Source organism: Equus quagga, chromosome 16 (genome assembly GCF_021613505.1).
Source record: "Equus quagga isolate Etosha38 chromosome 16, UCLA_HA_Equagga_1.0, whole genome shotgun sequence".
NCBI classification, from domain to species: domain Eukaryota; kingdom Metazoa; phylum Chordata; class Mammalia; order Perissodactyla; family Equidae; genus Equus; species Equus quagga.
Window position 1 is genome coordinate 48363820 of NC_060282.1, and position 16390 is coordinate 48380209.

The 16390-nt window shown below is 35.7% G+C and overlaps 1 protein-coding gene across 1 annotated transcript in view; it reads right to left on the reverse strand.

Annotated features, from left to right (window-relative positions):
- Positions 1-16390, reverse strand: part of PRKDC (protein kinase, DNA-activated, catalytic subunit) — a 215989-nt gene that overhangs the window by 186999 nt on the left and 12600 nt on the right. Inside the window, exons 8-21 of the mRNA XM_046641859.1 lie at positions 15298-15353; positions 15183-15213; positions 14525-14682; positions 11555-11701; positions 10016-10180; positions 8836-9004; positions 8442-8491; positions 7691-7816; positions 6267-6419; positions 4621-4736; positions 4112-4271; positions 3270-3356; positions 2710-2829; positions 2122-2281 (exon numbers count right to left, since the gene is read on the reverse strand). Coding sequence (XP_046497815.1) covers positions 2122-2281; positions 2710-2829; positions 3270-3356; positions 4112-4271; positions 4621-4736; positions 6267-6419; positions 7691-7816; positions 8442-8491; positions 8836-9004; positions 10016-10180; positions 11555-11701; positions 14525-14682; positions 15183-15213; positions 15298-15353 — 1698 coding nt within the window. The remainder of the gene's footprint in view (positions 1-2121; positions 2282-2709; positions 2830-3269; positions 3357-4111; positions 4272-4620; positions 4737-6266; positions 6420-7690; positions 7817-8441; positions 8492-8835; positions 9005-10015; positions 10181-11554; positions 11702-14524; positions 14683-15182; positions 15214-15297; positions 15354-16390) is intronic.

Consider the following 16390-nt stretch of genomic DNA (forward strand, 5'->3'; position numbering starts at 1 on the left):
ACCACAACACCTACCTCCCTCGGCACCACCTAAAGGCCTGAGGACTGAACACTTCAGGAAGAGGAGAGGAAGAGGACCTCAGATGACTAACTCACACAAAAGGAAAAATAGTCACTCCACAATTTTGAAAAGATGGAGCAGATACTTGCTAATCAAATGGTCAAAATGAACACAACTGGCAATGGCACCAACTGCCATCATGATGCTATGAGGAAGACACGGCATCAGTTCTGGTGTTTCTGCCAAAAAGGTATAAGCTGAATCTCACCATGAGAAAACATTAGTCAAACCCACATTGAATGACATTCTACAAATAAATGGCCTGTAATCAAAAACATCAATGTCGTGAGAACTAAGAAAGGTTAAAGAACTATCCCACATTAAAAGAGGATAAAGAGTTGTGACAATTAAACCCAACACATGGTCTTAGACTGAATTCTGGACCAGGAAAAGTACAGCTATAAACATGGCTATACAAGAAATTAATGGGACAACTGAAAAATTTATAGGTGGACTGTAGATTAGAGAAGAGTAACGTATCTATGTTATTTTTCCTGATTTTGATAATGATGCTGTGGTTATATAAAAGAATGTCCTTGCTCTGAAGAAACATATGTTGCAGTATTTAGGCATAAATATCCATGATGCCTGCAACTTACTCACAAAGGGTTCAGGAAAAAAAGTCATGCATAAATATACACACATATATATAATTATCACACAATATATATAGAGAAAGTACATGCAATAATACTACAAATGACAAAATCTTAATAACTGGTGACTCTGGATAAAGAGTATATAGGAGTTCTTTTTACCATTAATGCAATGGTTCTGGAAGTTTGATATGATCACATAAAACGTTACTAAAAATAGTGGTTGTCTTAAAGATTACGGACTTTCTTTTGTTACTTAATTTCACTTACTCTCTGCTTTTCCCTATCTTCTAATCATCTAGAGTACACATATTTATCAATGGATAAATCCTTTCCTTAAAAGAATCACAGTAATTTCCCTTATTAATTTTAAAATGGACACAAATCTTTTCAATGAGCTGATAGAATTAAATTCAAAAATACAAATAGAAGTACCAAAAAGATATTTGCTACTAGATACATTTTTTAACTAAATCCATGTATTTTTAATGACCTACTCAAATAGCAGGACTTCTTATGTAACGTGAATTTTAAAAGCCTGCACAAGCTGTAAACGTTAATTAGTTTGTATTTTTTATCTCTAAACAATATTTGTTATTACTATCATCTACAGAAAAATCTCCCAAAATTGTGACTCTTTCTTCATGAACTCTGAATACATATCAAGGGTGTAACAAAAACCAGACATAATGAATGAAATTTGTACATACCTTTCACTTAATGTTTCCAAACCAACAATATTTAAATTGAACAATAAAGTAATGATTTACATAGATGAAACTTTACAAAATAATACTTGATTTTCTACATTGATAGTCAAGTTTAAATTCTTACCAATACTTCAACATCTGTCTCCAAAGTGAATCTTTCTTTTGATTCCATCTGATAACAATGTTCCTTCTCATTCTGGTTCAAGTAAATCTGGTCCCCTTAAGTTCAGGTACTACTTTTCTTGACTAGTAATACTTTCGCCTGGCCAGATGAATTTTTCTTTGAACCATTTCCCAAACCTACTTCTTCTGTGACAATTATTCTCAACTGGCTAACATTAGTGCTTCATCAGTTGTATTTGAAAAACCAGTGAAAATCAAGTGAGCTTAGGTCAAAATATAAAATTACTATTGAGTTTTCCTACAGTTTTAATTTCCGTTTGATTTATTCAACAAAAGTTTTTTGCAAGGCAGTGTATTAGGAGGTATAAGGAGTTCAAGATATCTAAGATAGAGACTTGCCCTTGAAGATTTTATAAATCCTGGTAGGATATAAGTGAATAAAATTAAAAACAGATTTAATGCCTCAGTTATAGTTCCTATGTCCCAATTAAGCTGAAATAAATTGGGGAGATTATAAAAATACTGATCAAACACATTTTGAATATGTTGGGTTCAAATTTCAGAAGTTGCAAAAATACAAATAGCACTGTCATTTTATTTCAGATATACATCATAATTCTCCTAAACCATACCTGATAAGACTGAAGTTTTCAGATATCCATCAAGGCTGGGTAGAATGTCCTTATAATAGGGCTGAATTACATGTTTGCAGATGTAACCTGACCATTCTTCTAGAGCATTCAGGCCTACTTCCGCCAATGGAGTATAGCTCAGGCCCAGTTTAAAAGCCATCTATATGTTAATACAAACAAGGTAAACTGAAACGGAGAATTTAAGATTTAAAGAAAAAAACACCAATTAATTGTGGTTTCTAATGAATAAACCTTTGTACTGCCAGAGCACCAGACACTGCTGGAGGCAAGGTCATTATTAGGAAAACAAGCACTACCAATCTACATGGTTGGTATTACACTGCAGACTTTCAACATATGCAAGGTTTAATCCTCCCATCTACCTGTAAGGGAAGCTCAGAGAGGCCAAGCCAGGTGTCCCAAGTCCCAAAGCTACTAAGTGGCAGAAGCAGAACTTGAACCAGACCAGGGGTGTCTGATGGGCAAGCACCTGCTGTGATTGCCAGAGCAAGACCTTGATTTTTCCATGTTTTCTAGGAAGCATAACATTGTGTGAAGAAATGGATTTGCTCAAGACAACGCTTCTACCTGCAATGCAGGAACGTAGGCTCTAACATCAAGTTCAATGATGTCATGAGGCAGGGACAGAATAAAGGTCAAACAGGAGGCCAAAAGTTCATCTTTGTATTGCTTCATTTTAATTGATACCTTAACAAGAAAGAAGAAGAGAAAGATAGCACTGTGTACCTGAATAGAGTCTACAATTTGAAAATCAACTAAAAAATATTTACCATATTCTCAAGTATGAAAAATGATCATGTAGCCTTTATATGATATGGACATGTTCATTTACAAATGAAGCACTGATCTCCAGGAAAAGTTCATTTGTTGAAGCAATTAATTCCCATTATATGAAAAAGCTAAAGAATCTATTAATTTTGAGTTGTCATCACTCAAATTATTTTAAGAAAACTCAAGGGATTTTTGAAGCATAAGGATTTCCCTTGTTAGTGTTTTTTAATCCCTTAATTCCAATCTGGATTAAACAAACCAATTTTTAAGTAATTACATTATTTATGATCACTAGGATTTTATTTTCAACATACATTCATTTTTAAATAACCCATGATAAATCATTTAAAAATTACCTCTTTACTAAATTTTGCAACCAAAGCAAAGCAAGAATACTTTTCTAGGTCCTCAGGAGACTGTTTCTGACTCTTTGGACCAACTCCCTGTTGAATAAAACAGTAAATTAGTACAGTGAACAATAATCAGGTAATTCTGTGTCCTAATCCAGCAGTTCCCAGCCTTTCTTCCAAGGGGTGAATCAGCGTTCACTTTGCCAAGCTCTTGTGCAGAGGGGAAGGAATATTGGCTCTGAAAACAATTCAGGCAGAGGCCAGCGAAAAACAGAGCATGAAGTGGGAAGTAGATGGCTAGTCAAAAGCCACAGGCCTGGCTAAGTCCATTCCCCCTTCCTCAGATTCCATTACATACACCTATGAGAGGAGAGATCTGCTCACCCTGTATTAACCAGTCAGACTGCTCAAGACTGACTGGAACCTTAGGTACACTAATCTAGCTATTCCCAAACTTCACTAGCCACAGAGCACCTGGGTGGCCTGTTAGCACAGACTACTGAACCTTGCCCAGAACCTGAACCCAGAGTTTCTGATTAGATAAGTCTGGAGAGGGCATGAGATCTCCCAAGTAATGCTGGTGCTGCTAGTCCTAGGACCACACTTTGAGAATCTCAGTTAATCTAACATAATTAGCCAGGTACTTGTAAATCAGAACAGAAAATGCTAGTAGTTAACTTTTTAAGAGTGTCATTGAATTGCCATTCACATTATCAGTTTTTAAAAATACAGATAAAATTAGATCTTAAAATTGCAATATGCTATAATCTCCTATTTTATAATGTACTTATACATGCTCACGCAATCTAAAAAAAACAGGAATATTCAATCCTCCAAAAAACACTTACTTCAAAATACTTCATTTTCTTGGCATTTCTCACAGCAACAGAAAGCAATTTGTAAAAACCACTGATGAGTGGTAACCGTGTAGACTGCAAAATTAATTCATATGCAAATGAGTAAACCCATGGCTCAAAAAATTCTACATGTTTCTCAGGAAGAATCTCTCTGTAAAAACAAATTAAAAGCTTAATGCAGAAACTTTTATCATATTAATATTTTTATTCAGCTATGAAATTATGAGAGACATAATCAAACAGGTCTACTATTCCATTACATAACATTTTCAGGTACATCTATATTCCTTTTATTCCATACCTGAGGATATTTTAAATATAAAAATAATGATAATTTTAAGTTGGTACATTTAGATATACTTTAGGTTCATGAAAGCGATAGCTAAGTCTTTTGCTATTTCATTTCTTACGTATATTTAAGTGATTTTCCTATATTATAGGAATATAACAGCCAACAATTGATAATTTTCACTCTTAAATAAGAATTTTTTTTTAAATACCTGCAAAATTCCACCAGGTTAATGAAAGCTGAAAAATCTTTAGGTTTAGCAGGGTGCAAGTTAGCCGCTGGATCTGAAGTCGGGATCACCCAAACACCAGTAGCTTCAGTTTCATCCTTAAAAATTAATTGTACCAAAACAAACAGTATACGATTCAATCACACAGTCATTCAACAAATAACTGACTAACTGACTTCACAGTCAAGGCCTGATGCTATGAGGAAGAAACGCAAAAGTGAGAAAAGAACAGATGGGTCCTCAAGAGCTTACAGTTTGATAAAAATGATGGAAAATAAGAGAACACATGGGAAGTGAAAAAAGAATAGTACAAACACATGGGGGGGGGGGCATCATTTCTTGAAGGAGCTAGCAATGACGCCTTGACAGAGGTAGGATTTCAAAACATAGAAAGTATCAATAGCGACTTGGAGTTTTCACAGTAAGAAACAGAAGAATAACAGTTCTATGTAATATTAACAATATTAACATATTAAGTTGGTGTTATCAAATACAGAGAGAAATGTTAAGCAAGTAGTTAGAAATACAGACTAGAAGCTGTAAAGGAGGATAGGGCTGGAGACTGGCTTTATTTGGCAAGTGCTAACAGAGCTGACAGTTGACCTGTTGGAATTAAGCAAGAAGGGCAGGAAACAAAAGAGAACAGAAAACAAGAGAAAGAAAATGCAAGGGAAGCCCCTGAAAACAAGAAAATGATAAAGACATGTGTTCTCAGAAGCAGGTTTGTTGGCTGACATAGTTCCAGTAAGTCTCTTTTGGCAAGTTTTTTAATGAAGTTATTCTAGACATACACAAAGCATAAAAAGCAATAAAACATACATTGGTGTTCCCATTAACCAGCAGAAAACATTGAACATTACGAATGCAATAAAGTGATGTGACAAATGGCCTTTTCCTGTTTCCTTTATCCTCTGCATATCCTCCCCATTATTTCTTGTCTAACTCCACAGTATTGCAGTAGAAGTACCTATGCACTAACTCTAACAAGCATAACCTAGTCTAAAAAAAAAAATCATGAGGCTCAAAAGTAAACTAGATGTTTCCCAGTGGAACTCAAGCTCTTCGACATTAGTTCTATTATCATAGTGTTTTTTATCAAAACTCCTCAGACAAGAGTAGAACACTTTCTAGCTGGCAGCCTTAAGCTATGATTTATCTTTCACCCAGGCCAGGAAAACTGGGTACAGAAAAAAGGGAGGATGTGTTATTCCTTTTCTGTCTCTTGTCTATATTCTACTATCTCAAGAACACATTTAATACTTTTCACCCAGAGTTAGAGTTTCCTTAGCTTTCCCTATCCTACTGCAAAAAGTCACCTCCACACAAAATAAGATTTGAGTCTTTACTATTGCTAAGGAATGAGTAGCAAGGCTAGTAAACAGTAAATAACTTTTCAAAAAGGCTGTTTTAACATATTAAACATATAAATTACTTTTTGAATAATCTAGTGATAACATTTTCTACACATTAGGCTATTCAAATGGAAAACTATCAACAACACATATTAACGGTGAAGAAACCAATTTCCTGCAATATGCCACAAATGTACTATTTTAACCTGAATATTTATATGCAAAGAGAGACGGTATAAAAATGATGAAAACTTATTATTGACAAAAACTTCTAACCTCTTGCTCCCCAACATTCTGTTTTTCTAGTGTAAGATCCAATTTCTCAACAATCTTCAAAACTGATTTTACAAATTCATCATACAGCAAACGATTCAGACTATGAAGGGAGGAATTCACAAAGAGAAATGCTTCATCTGCTAAAAGAGAATCCTTTAAATAAAGCAAAACAATAAACTTCAAACTTTGTACAAAAAAGTATCAGTATGAGTATTAAATAAGCATCAGATGCACAAAGATGTACATGCATATTTAGATACTATGGAAACTTTTACGTAAACTATAGCAGACTTACGTGGAAGTTTTCAAGCTGCAAAATGTAGACACCGTCCTAAATTATTAGGACAATATCTTTTCAGTCAGATACGACTTATCCAATCATGTAACAAATACTTCACTAAGTACACAGTAGTGAATGAGAAGATGTAGGCTAATGCTTGTCAAATGATTTTCCCCAATTAATTTGTATATGTGTACACCCACATATCTATGCTATACACACACATATGTATTATGTTGTGCATACAAACATATATACATAAATGCATACATACATATGGATGAATTTCTATCTACCCTCAAGATGCATTTAAAAGTATCAATATCATTTCTTTAAAAGTGAAACTATTCCACCAGTCTAAAACTATATACCAATTACTTGGCCTTTACTTAGTCAAATACTCTATGGAACTTAACCTGAAAATATACAGATACCTAACATCATACATAAGAAAGAGATATTTTAGGTAAAGTTACTAATACTGCTATACTATCTTACCTCAACAAAAAAGAACTAAAAACTCCTAAGATTTTTCACGGGACAGGAATTATCTGACAAAAATTGCTTTTCCTAGACTATTAACGTTTTGTCAAAGTCTATTTTAAAATAGTGGCCAGCACCTGGCTTCAAGTAGACATTAAAGAAACATGTGATAGAAATATGTCAGGCAGAGGCACTATCCTAATCATAAACGATGTAAATAATAGCTGTGCACCAATCTTCTTCATACCTATTAAATCAATTGGATTTATCTTCATCTTTAACAAGTAAAAAGAGAATAGCTCTTCCATGGTGATAATACTACTATGTTTTTGTTACCTAAGAGGCTGGATCTCTTAGAACAACTTAGCATCAACTATACTGCACTGAGACACTTCAAGCTAAGATAAGGACGCAGCTACAGCACTTAATTAATTTTAAATGACTTCTATGATTTTGCTCCTTTTAATCGTTTTTTTCCTAGTCTCAACTTTAACTATCTTAACTTACACTTTTTAAATTTTTTATTACTTGAAGTACTTTAAACAATTATTAAAAGTTAGTAAAACATAATTCTGAAATAAGTAAGTCTTAACTGTAAAACTATGGTGACTAATAAAGAGGAACTAGGGTACTTTTATGGCTTTAAAATTGTCATTTTTACCATCATCTGGTCACAGCTCAGGAGATATCTAAAAAGATCCAAATAGTCTTTGTATGTGGGCATTTTCCATTTGCCAGTTCTAGCTTCTTCTGATGTATGATAGTCTTCGGATTCAGACCCAGCACCCTAGGCAGGAAGACAACATACCAATATTTACTGATGGATTTATAAACTAAACACTGATGCTAGAAATTTCTGATTTTCAGAATTTTTAAGCTATAAGAGCCACCAGTAGGAGACTGTAATTTGATTGAAGAAGATAGTATATTATGAAAGCATAATAAAAAAGCAAGCTAAAAAAAAGTCATGACATTTCTAATTGGGACTAAAACAGTAATGCACTAACAAATATTTCAAAACAATACAAAAGGAATGTGTTATAAATCATTTATCTCACTTTCTTACACAGGTCAATCTCTCATCTCATGCTATTTCCTGAAACTTCAAGTAACTCCTGTAATACATCTAAGTATTTTGTCCTAGAGTTTCAAGAGAGAAAATGTTGTTTTTGTAAAAATGTGTACACAATAGTAAAGTTATGTTTAAAGATGTTTCATAACTTAGGGGAAGGTTTTTCATCTGGAAAAATATAGAGGTATTACTTCCTACATTTTTCAAAATGTCACAGCTAAAAACATGACTAACAACTAAAAAGGCCACTTTTGCATATTTACAAACTAAAAAGCCCAGCAACATTTCTAACTCACAGTGACAAAAGATTAATTTTCAAATAACTAGATTCAGAATTTACCTTTTGAAAGACGACTGGTTTAGAACATATTCTAATTAAACCTTGATGCACTGAAAAAAGAAAATGAAAACAAAAATGTAGGAAACACTGAAAAATACAACCACTCAACAAAAATGACAGCCATTATTTTTTTTAATATAACTTTACCTCTCAATTTTTTCTCTAATTTGTTAATATCTTTGGTTTTAAATTTTGAACTATTAAGATTCAGACGCAAAAGAAAGAGAAGAAAGCATGGAAAAGGGAGATTTGGGTCCATCAAAAAATTAGTTCTCCAAAATGCATCAAAAGATACAGAAGAATTTGGCAACCAGATGTTCTTTATCTGCATCAAACAACATGTTAAGAATTCATTATTCATCACCATAGAAACAAGAGTGAATTCCAGACTTACCCACAGTACTAATGCAATTCCAGAGAACTGGTCCCTTTTCTGCTAAGGCTAGGAAAACTTTCACTATGGCTCTACAACACACCGGCTGCATTTTTGGACTATACTGTGGGAAGCTGTCTATCTGTACCACCATGAGATGTTCCAGAACCGGAGTATACACCTCAGGAATCTACGAGAAATGGAGAGCAAACTAAAGTTAGGGGAAGAAATAAATAAATATAGGAATAATAAGAATACTTAAAGTAACTACAAGTCGATTAGATACATATTAGATAGATGAAAAAACTAATCTGCTAATCAGTTTAACATTTATTATTGTGACTGTATTAAAAAAATCAGAATAAAAATGTCTGACTGAGTGGGCTGGCCCTGTGGCTAAGTGGTTAAAGTTCTGCACTCTCCACTTCGGTGGCCCAAGTTGGCAGGTTTGGATCCCAGGAGCCAGGAGACCTACTCCACTCATTGGCCATGCTGTGGAGGCATCCCACATACAAAGTAGAGGAAGATTGGCACAAATGTTAGCTCAGGGCTAATCTTCCTCAAGAAAAAAGAGGAAGATTGGCAACAGACGTTAGCTCAGAGCAAGTCTTCCTCACCAAATAAATAAATAAATAATAAATTCTTATTTAAAAAAAAAAATGTCTGAATGATACCTAAGGTGTAATTCTACCCCAGGCAGCAATCTTAATCTTTTAGAAAGACAGAGTAACAAATAATTTTTCCTGCTTTGGGTAACAAAAATTCAAGTTTCAAGACAACAATTCTATTGACACAAAACACTAACTAAAAATGTCACCCAGGGGCCAGCCTGATGGCACAGCAGTTAAGTTCACATGTTCTGCTTCAGCGGCCTGGGGTTCTGCGGTTCGGATCCCAGGTGCGGACATGGCATGGCTTACAAGCCATGCTGTGGCACATGTCCCACTTATAAAGTAGAGGAAGATGGGCATGGATGTTAGCTCAGGGCCAGTCTTCCTCAGCAAAAAGAGGATTGGCAGCAGATGTTAGCTCAGGGCTAATCTTCCTCAAAAAATAAATAAAAATAAATTAAAAAATGTGACCCAGATCACAATGGTGCCTGTACTGAATGCATACAACTCATATGACCCCATTAAGTTATTTGAAGAACTGAGATTAAATAGTTTAAATTGTGCTCAGTGTAATTAACCATTTCACTTACTGTATCAAGGTAAAGCAAGACACTTGCAACAGATTGGAGGAAACTGGGCATCTGGTAAATATGGTCATCAACAGTATCTGTCTGGGTGAGGAACAGCTGCTTGCAGCGCTGAATGAGCTCTACGTACATGAAGTCAACATCTTTTGCATTTATAACCTTGCAAGGCTTTAGGAAAGGTAAAACAAAAGTCTTTATCAATCTTATCAATGTCAAAATAATGATATTTAAGGTGTTGTGTTAAGCCACACAATTATAAATTGAATATTAACAAGCTTTTTAATGGAAAAGAAATACAGATATAAAATACAGCATATCTTATAAAGATGCTTTTTAAAATAATCTGTAATTACATTCTAAATATTTATTCATACCCAAAACATCTACTGATCATCAGCTATATTGTAGGCACTATTTAGACAGTAGGTATCAAAGACAAATGAGACGTAGTCCCTGCCCCAACGAGGCTAGCTGCGCAGAGGAAGAGACTGAGAACTCAACTCAGTTGGAATCCACTAGTACACCACGTTGCACCCTACACCCAGAGACACCTTTATAACTCACATATCTGATAAAGCTACTACCCAACTTCAGATTCCCCAAAGGTTTCTTCAGGCTTCAGATGTAGTCTAGCCTCCTCGAGGATCTGACTGCTTTATCATTTTAGAGTCCTCTCCCTTCTTCCTTTTCTGTCACACTCTAGCTACACTGCGGACTTATCTAACCACAGTGAACAAGGTGAAGTTGGTTAGACCATACTAGTATATAAAGTTGAAAAGTCCAGGCTCTCATTTACCTCTGAGCCTTCTCACATACTGTTTCTTCTGCCCTAAGTATATTTAAAGGTGTCAAAAGAGACGCATGGAGATGAAGATTTAAAAAAAAACAAGGGAAAGGGAGAATTTGGAAACAAATGCGTAAATATCGGAGGTGGAATGAGTAGTAAGAGTGGAAGGCTGGAAAGAGGGACTCTCTTTCCCTGAAACAGGGGAGTAGACATTGATGGGCAGATTTGCAGAAAGAGAGGTGGCAAGTGATAGTCTCTGTAAAGTAGAAGTCATAGAGATCCATTAAAAGGGAAATAACAAATGCTATTCTCAATATTTTTAAATATACCTGTCAAAAGAATTCTTTTTAACATGTGGAGTGATATCAACTACAATTTTATCTCATAAGATAAGCATAAGGGACAGCATAGCAGAGTAGAAAAACAAAGTATTTCTACACTTCAGACTTGAATTTACGTTTTGGTTCTGTCAGTTATTAACTATGTGTCCTTTGAGAAGTTACCTAATTTCTCCAGGTCTCAGTTTCCTCATCTGTAAAGTGAAATAATACTCCTAAAAGCACTTAAGAGAGTTATGACGATTTGAGATAATACACATACAGAATTACAGTAAATAGTAAGCACTGAAAAAACAAGTTGAGAGCAAATAACAATATTCTCAGAAGTGTAAGATACTATTTAAAAATGCGATAAATTATGTTCCTTTAAACACTCAAATGAAATTAAAAAGATAAGAGTAAACTAAGGAGTCATACGCCTGCAAAAAGTCCATATCCACGAATTGCAATTGATAAATCCTTGCTATTTGAATCCATGTTCCTGATGATTCCATAGAATTGCTCCATAAAGTACTGCAGCTTATTCTTATGCCTTTCTGCATCTTTTGCCACCATAAAAGAAACCTGCAATTGCATAATATTTACTTTTTAGAAACAAAAGCAAATGTTTACTTTTTGGAAAACAAAGAAATCTATACAAATGTGAGAAGGCTAGAATTGCTTAATTAAATATTATCAACATGTTGTTATAATTCCATACAATTGCTTTTAGTCATAAAGAACCATTGTTTCGATCTGCTGAGTTTCCATCAAGTTCAAAAGAGACATTCTCTTAAATGAGACTTTATTATATGTGATGTGTCTTTCCCAGAGATAGGGACTGAAAGAGACCAGGACAATGCAGGAAAACATATGCACAAAAGAGGTTTTTTGTTTCTTGAGTTTTTTTCAAAGATTTTATTTTTCCTTTTTCTCCCCAAAGCCCCCCAGTACCTACTGAATAAAAAAATAAAAGTTTCTTTCCCAAAGGAGTAATGTTTAAATTAAAAAATACACATACAATAGTCAAAACAATAATGGCAAAGAAGAAAGAAGCTGGAGGACATCCACCACCTAATTTCAAGATTTTAATAAGCTAGAGGAGTCAATGAGTGAGGTACTGATATAAGGACAGACACAAAGGTGAATGGAACAAGGAGTCCACAAACAAACCCACACTCATATGGCCCACTGATTTTTAACAAAGGTACCAAGGTCAATGGGGACAAAAAAGTCTTCAGCTAATGGTGGTCAAACCAAAAGCTGGGGGGAAAATATCAACTTCAATTCCTACTTCACACCATACACAAAAACTGATTCAAAATGGATTATAGACCAAAGGGCTGGTCCGGTGATGTAGTGGTTAAGGTTGCACACTCCGCTTTGGCAGCCCAGGGTTCACAGGTTCGGATCCTGGGCGCAGACTTACATACCACTCATCAAGCCATGCTGTGGAGGCATCCCACATACAAAAGAGAGGAAGACTGGCACAGATGTTCGCTCAGGGACAATCTTCCTCAAGCAAAAAGAGGAAGACTGGCAACAGATGTTAGCTCAGGGCCAATCTTCTTCACCAAAAAAAAAAAAAAAAAAAGGATTATAGACCTAAATGTAAATGCTCAAACTATAAACTACAAAACTCCTTGAAGAAAACTAAGAAGAAACCTCTGCAATCTAGGATAGGCAAACAATTGTCAAGGAGGACACAGAAAGGAAGAGCCAGGTAGAAAACTGGTAAAATGCACTTATCAAACTTTAAAACCTCTGCTCTTTGGAAGAGTCTGCTAAGAAAATGAAACGGCAAGCCACAGAAGAAAATTATTTGCATTATCTATAGAAAAGAACTTATATCCAAATTATATAGAGAACTCTTACAACTCATTAATAAAAGACATATAACCTAATTTTTTTAAAGATTTTTATTTTTTTCCTTTTTCTCCCCAAAGCCCCCTGGTACATAGTTGTATATTCTGTTGTGGGTCCTTCTAGTTGTGGCATGTGGGACACTGCCTCAGCGTGGCTTGATGAGCAGTGCCATGTCTGTGCCCAGGATTCAAACTAACGAAACACTGGGCCACCTGCAGCAGAGCGCGCGAACTTAACCACTCGGCCAGGGGCCAGCCCCCCATATAATCTAATTTTAAAATAAGCAAAATATCTGAATGAATACATCACAAAACAGATATAAGAATGGCTAATAACCACAGGGGAAAAAGATCATCATCCATACTCCTAGGGAAATTCAAATTAAAACCACAGTAGGGTAACAATATACACCGATTAGAAGGGCTACAATTAAAAAGACCAACAACAGTAGTGTTGATGTGGGTAGGGGTGACTGGAACTCTTATGCATTGCTAGTGGGAATGGAAAATGGTGCAACAAGTTTGGAAAGGGGTTAGCAGTGTCTTGTAAAGTTAATATATATCTACCTCGTGACCCAACAATTCTACTCCTAGGTTTCTATCAAGGGAAATGAAAACATATGCCCACAAAAATACTTGCTCATGAATGTTCTTAGCTGTTTTATTTAAAACAGCTCAAAACTGGAAATAACCCAAATGTCCATAAACAAACCATGGCATATCCTTATAATGAAATACTATCTGCACCACAGTTCAGATAGGTCTTCATGGACTACCATGGGAATGTAATCACCGTTTACTTATAACACTGCTTCAGATAAAACTTCTGTTGTGACTCTTCAGTATTTTCGGGTCTTTGAGGACTAGCTTCTGAATTTAACCACCATTTCTAACACTGCTCTAGACAAAACTTTTGTTGTGAATCTTCAGTATTTTCCATCATAGCCAACCCAAAGAGTCTGATTCCATAACACCTAGCCTGAACAGCAGGAATTTCCAGATACCTTTGGACGCTCAGAACTACAATCACAAGCACATTCTCCTTAGCTAATTGATAACACGTTTTCAAACTTACACGTTCAAATTCTGCAACCACACCCCATCTAGATGGAAAAAACACAGGGGAAACAGGCTCTCTTTGCTCTTGATGTAACAGGAAACACAAGTATCTTATCTTAACATGCCAGCTGATCCTTAGCTCCCAGGAGATGAGTGCCCTCACCTCCACCAGGCTGCCCCCAAAGCAAAGGAGCCCTGGCCTCTCAGCTCTCCTTTCCTTCCATCTCCTCATTGCTACTTCTTCTGTCCATTAGACTTGCCCCAATCTTGGCTCTGAGGCCCTGATCACATCTGGCATCTTCCTAGCTTTCTTCTAGTTGTGCTGCTACCCATGCAGCTGATCAAGAAACAAGCTTCTTTCTTTAAATACTACAAAAGCTAATGAATCAACTTTTATTCATTTCCCAAATGTGCATGCAAAAGACTGGAATTTAATTTTTTGCATGGAAAAAATACTTTTAAATGCAAGTTGAATTTGTAGTACCTGTTTCAGAAAAGACTCCAGAGCTGAATGTGCGGCTTTTTTCAATTCTATGTTTGTATGGCCACACCATTTTGACAGCACTTCAAACAAAGAAACGTAGTTCTCCAAAAGGCAGGTGCTAAATTGAGATGCATGCAGGGTAAATAAGCATAAACCAGCTGCAATTGCAAAAATTGTTATATTTACAATAGGAAAACAAAAGGCAGAACAAAGAACTATGTTAAATTTAAACTATGTTAAAATTAAAACTGGTGATGAAGATCCAGTATCATTACACAACAAGGATCTAGGGACCCTGTAAGAGCTCTGATGCCACCAACTTCCATTTGAATTAACAGGCCCACGATTTGGCCACTAACCCCCAAAACAAAGCTCAGAAGAAGGATCAGGATTTATTTAGATAAAGTCAGAATCAAATAATCTGGATCCCCTGAAAGATGCTCTAAAGTAATTTTTTGTTAAATCATGTAATCTAAGTGTGCCCATCTCAACCAGGGTTTGTGTGCAAAAAGTGCAAAGTTTCCAAAAGCCTCCTTATAAATAATTGCACATGAATCACAGATGTTATCACGCTTACTTTCATTTGTAATTTAAGCAAAAGTTTACGTAAGACTTTAATAATCTGAAATATTCTATCTCATTAAACATAGAATCTCACCTAAGGGCACCGCATATCTCTTCAGATCAATCTATTTAAAAAAAAAAAATTTACCATCAATGTTTGACAATCACAAGTCTCAACTATAAAAGAATTAGAGTGATATCAATCCTACCTGAGGACGAATTGCCTTTAACGCAAAATCAAAAATCTCCCTTGAAGTCTGGGGATCTGGGAAAAAACCAAAAAGAAGCCTCTGTTACAAATCATAACAGTATCATCTAACAAACTTCACAAAGGACATTATAACTAACAGCTTTATTTCAGACAGCTTGACATCTATATTGACCCAACAGTCTCCTGTGAATTAAGGAGTAACATCTTCTGTCTTTTTTCTTTACTGAGGAAGATTGTCCGTGAGCTAACATCTGTGCCAATCTTCCTCTATTTTGTACGTGGGTCGCTGCTACAGAGTGGCTGCCGACAAGTAGTATTAGTCCATACCCAGGGACCAAACCCGGGCCATGAAAGCGGAGCATGCTGAACTTAACTACTAGGCTAAGGGCCTGCCCAAGGAGTAACATCTTCTATCACTGGATTCAGCTAGAGAACTGCAAGTTATTACTGCTGCACAGTTATTACCGCAATAAAGCAGAAAGAAAATCTGGAACAACAAAGACATGGGGGTAAATCCCAACTCATCACTTACAAGCACTGTTCGATAATCTCTCAGAGCCTCAGTTCTCTTATCTGTAAAAAGGGACACTACATACCTTTTTTTTAGAGTTGTTTGGAGGATTAAACAAGGCCAAACACATTAGCTTCCCAATACGCCCAGGCATTTATTCAACAGAGTATATGCTAAATTATTATGGGAATATGATTCTCAACCTTAGTAAATTTATTACCTAAAACGGAAGATAAAACAAGTGCACAACTATAATCTGAGGCTGTCATCTTGGCCTGACTGACATCACGATTATTTGTGTCTCCCAGCAGTGTTCACCACAGCTGTCCAGATATCATACTTTCTTCATCACCCAGTTCTCTGCCCTTGAAACAGTGACTTGCAAATAGCAGAGGCTCAAGCACTGATTGCTTTGATTGCCAGGACTGATACATTTGAAAAAGAGGCCAGATGTGACAGAAGATAGAAGGAGAAGGGGTCAGAGAGGGCTTAAGACAAGAGAACTATCAGCATGTTTATAGGATAAGGCCATAAAAGAGATGCAAAAAAAGCTACTTTGGAATTCAATACAAGGAGACAT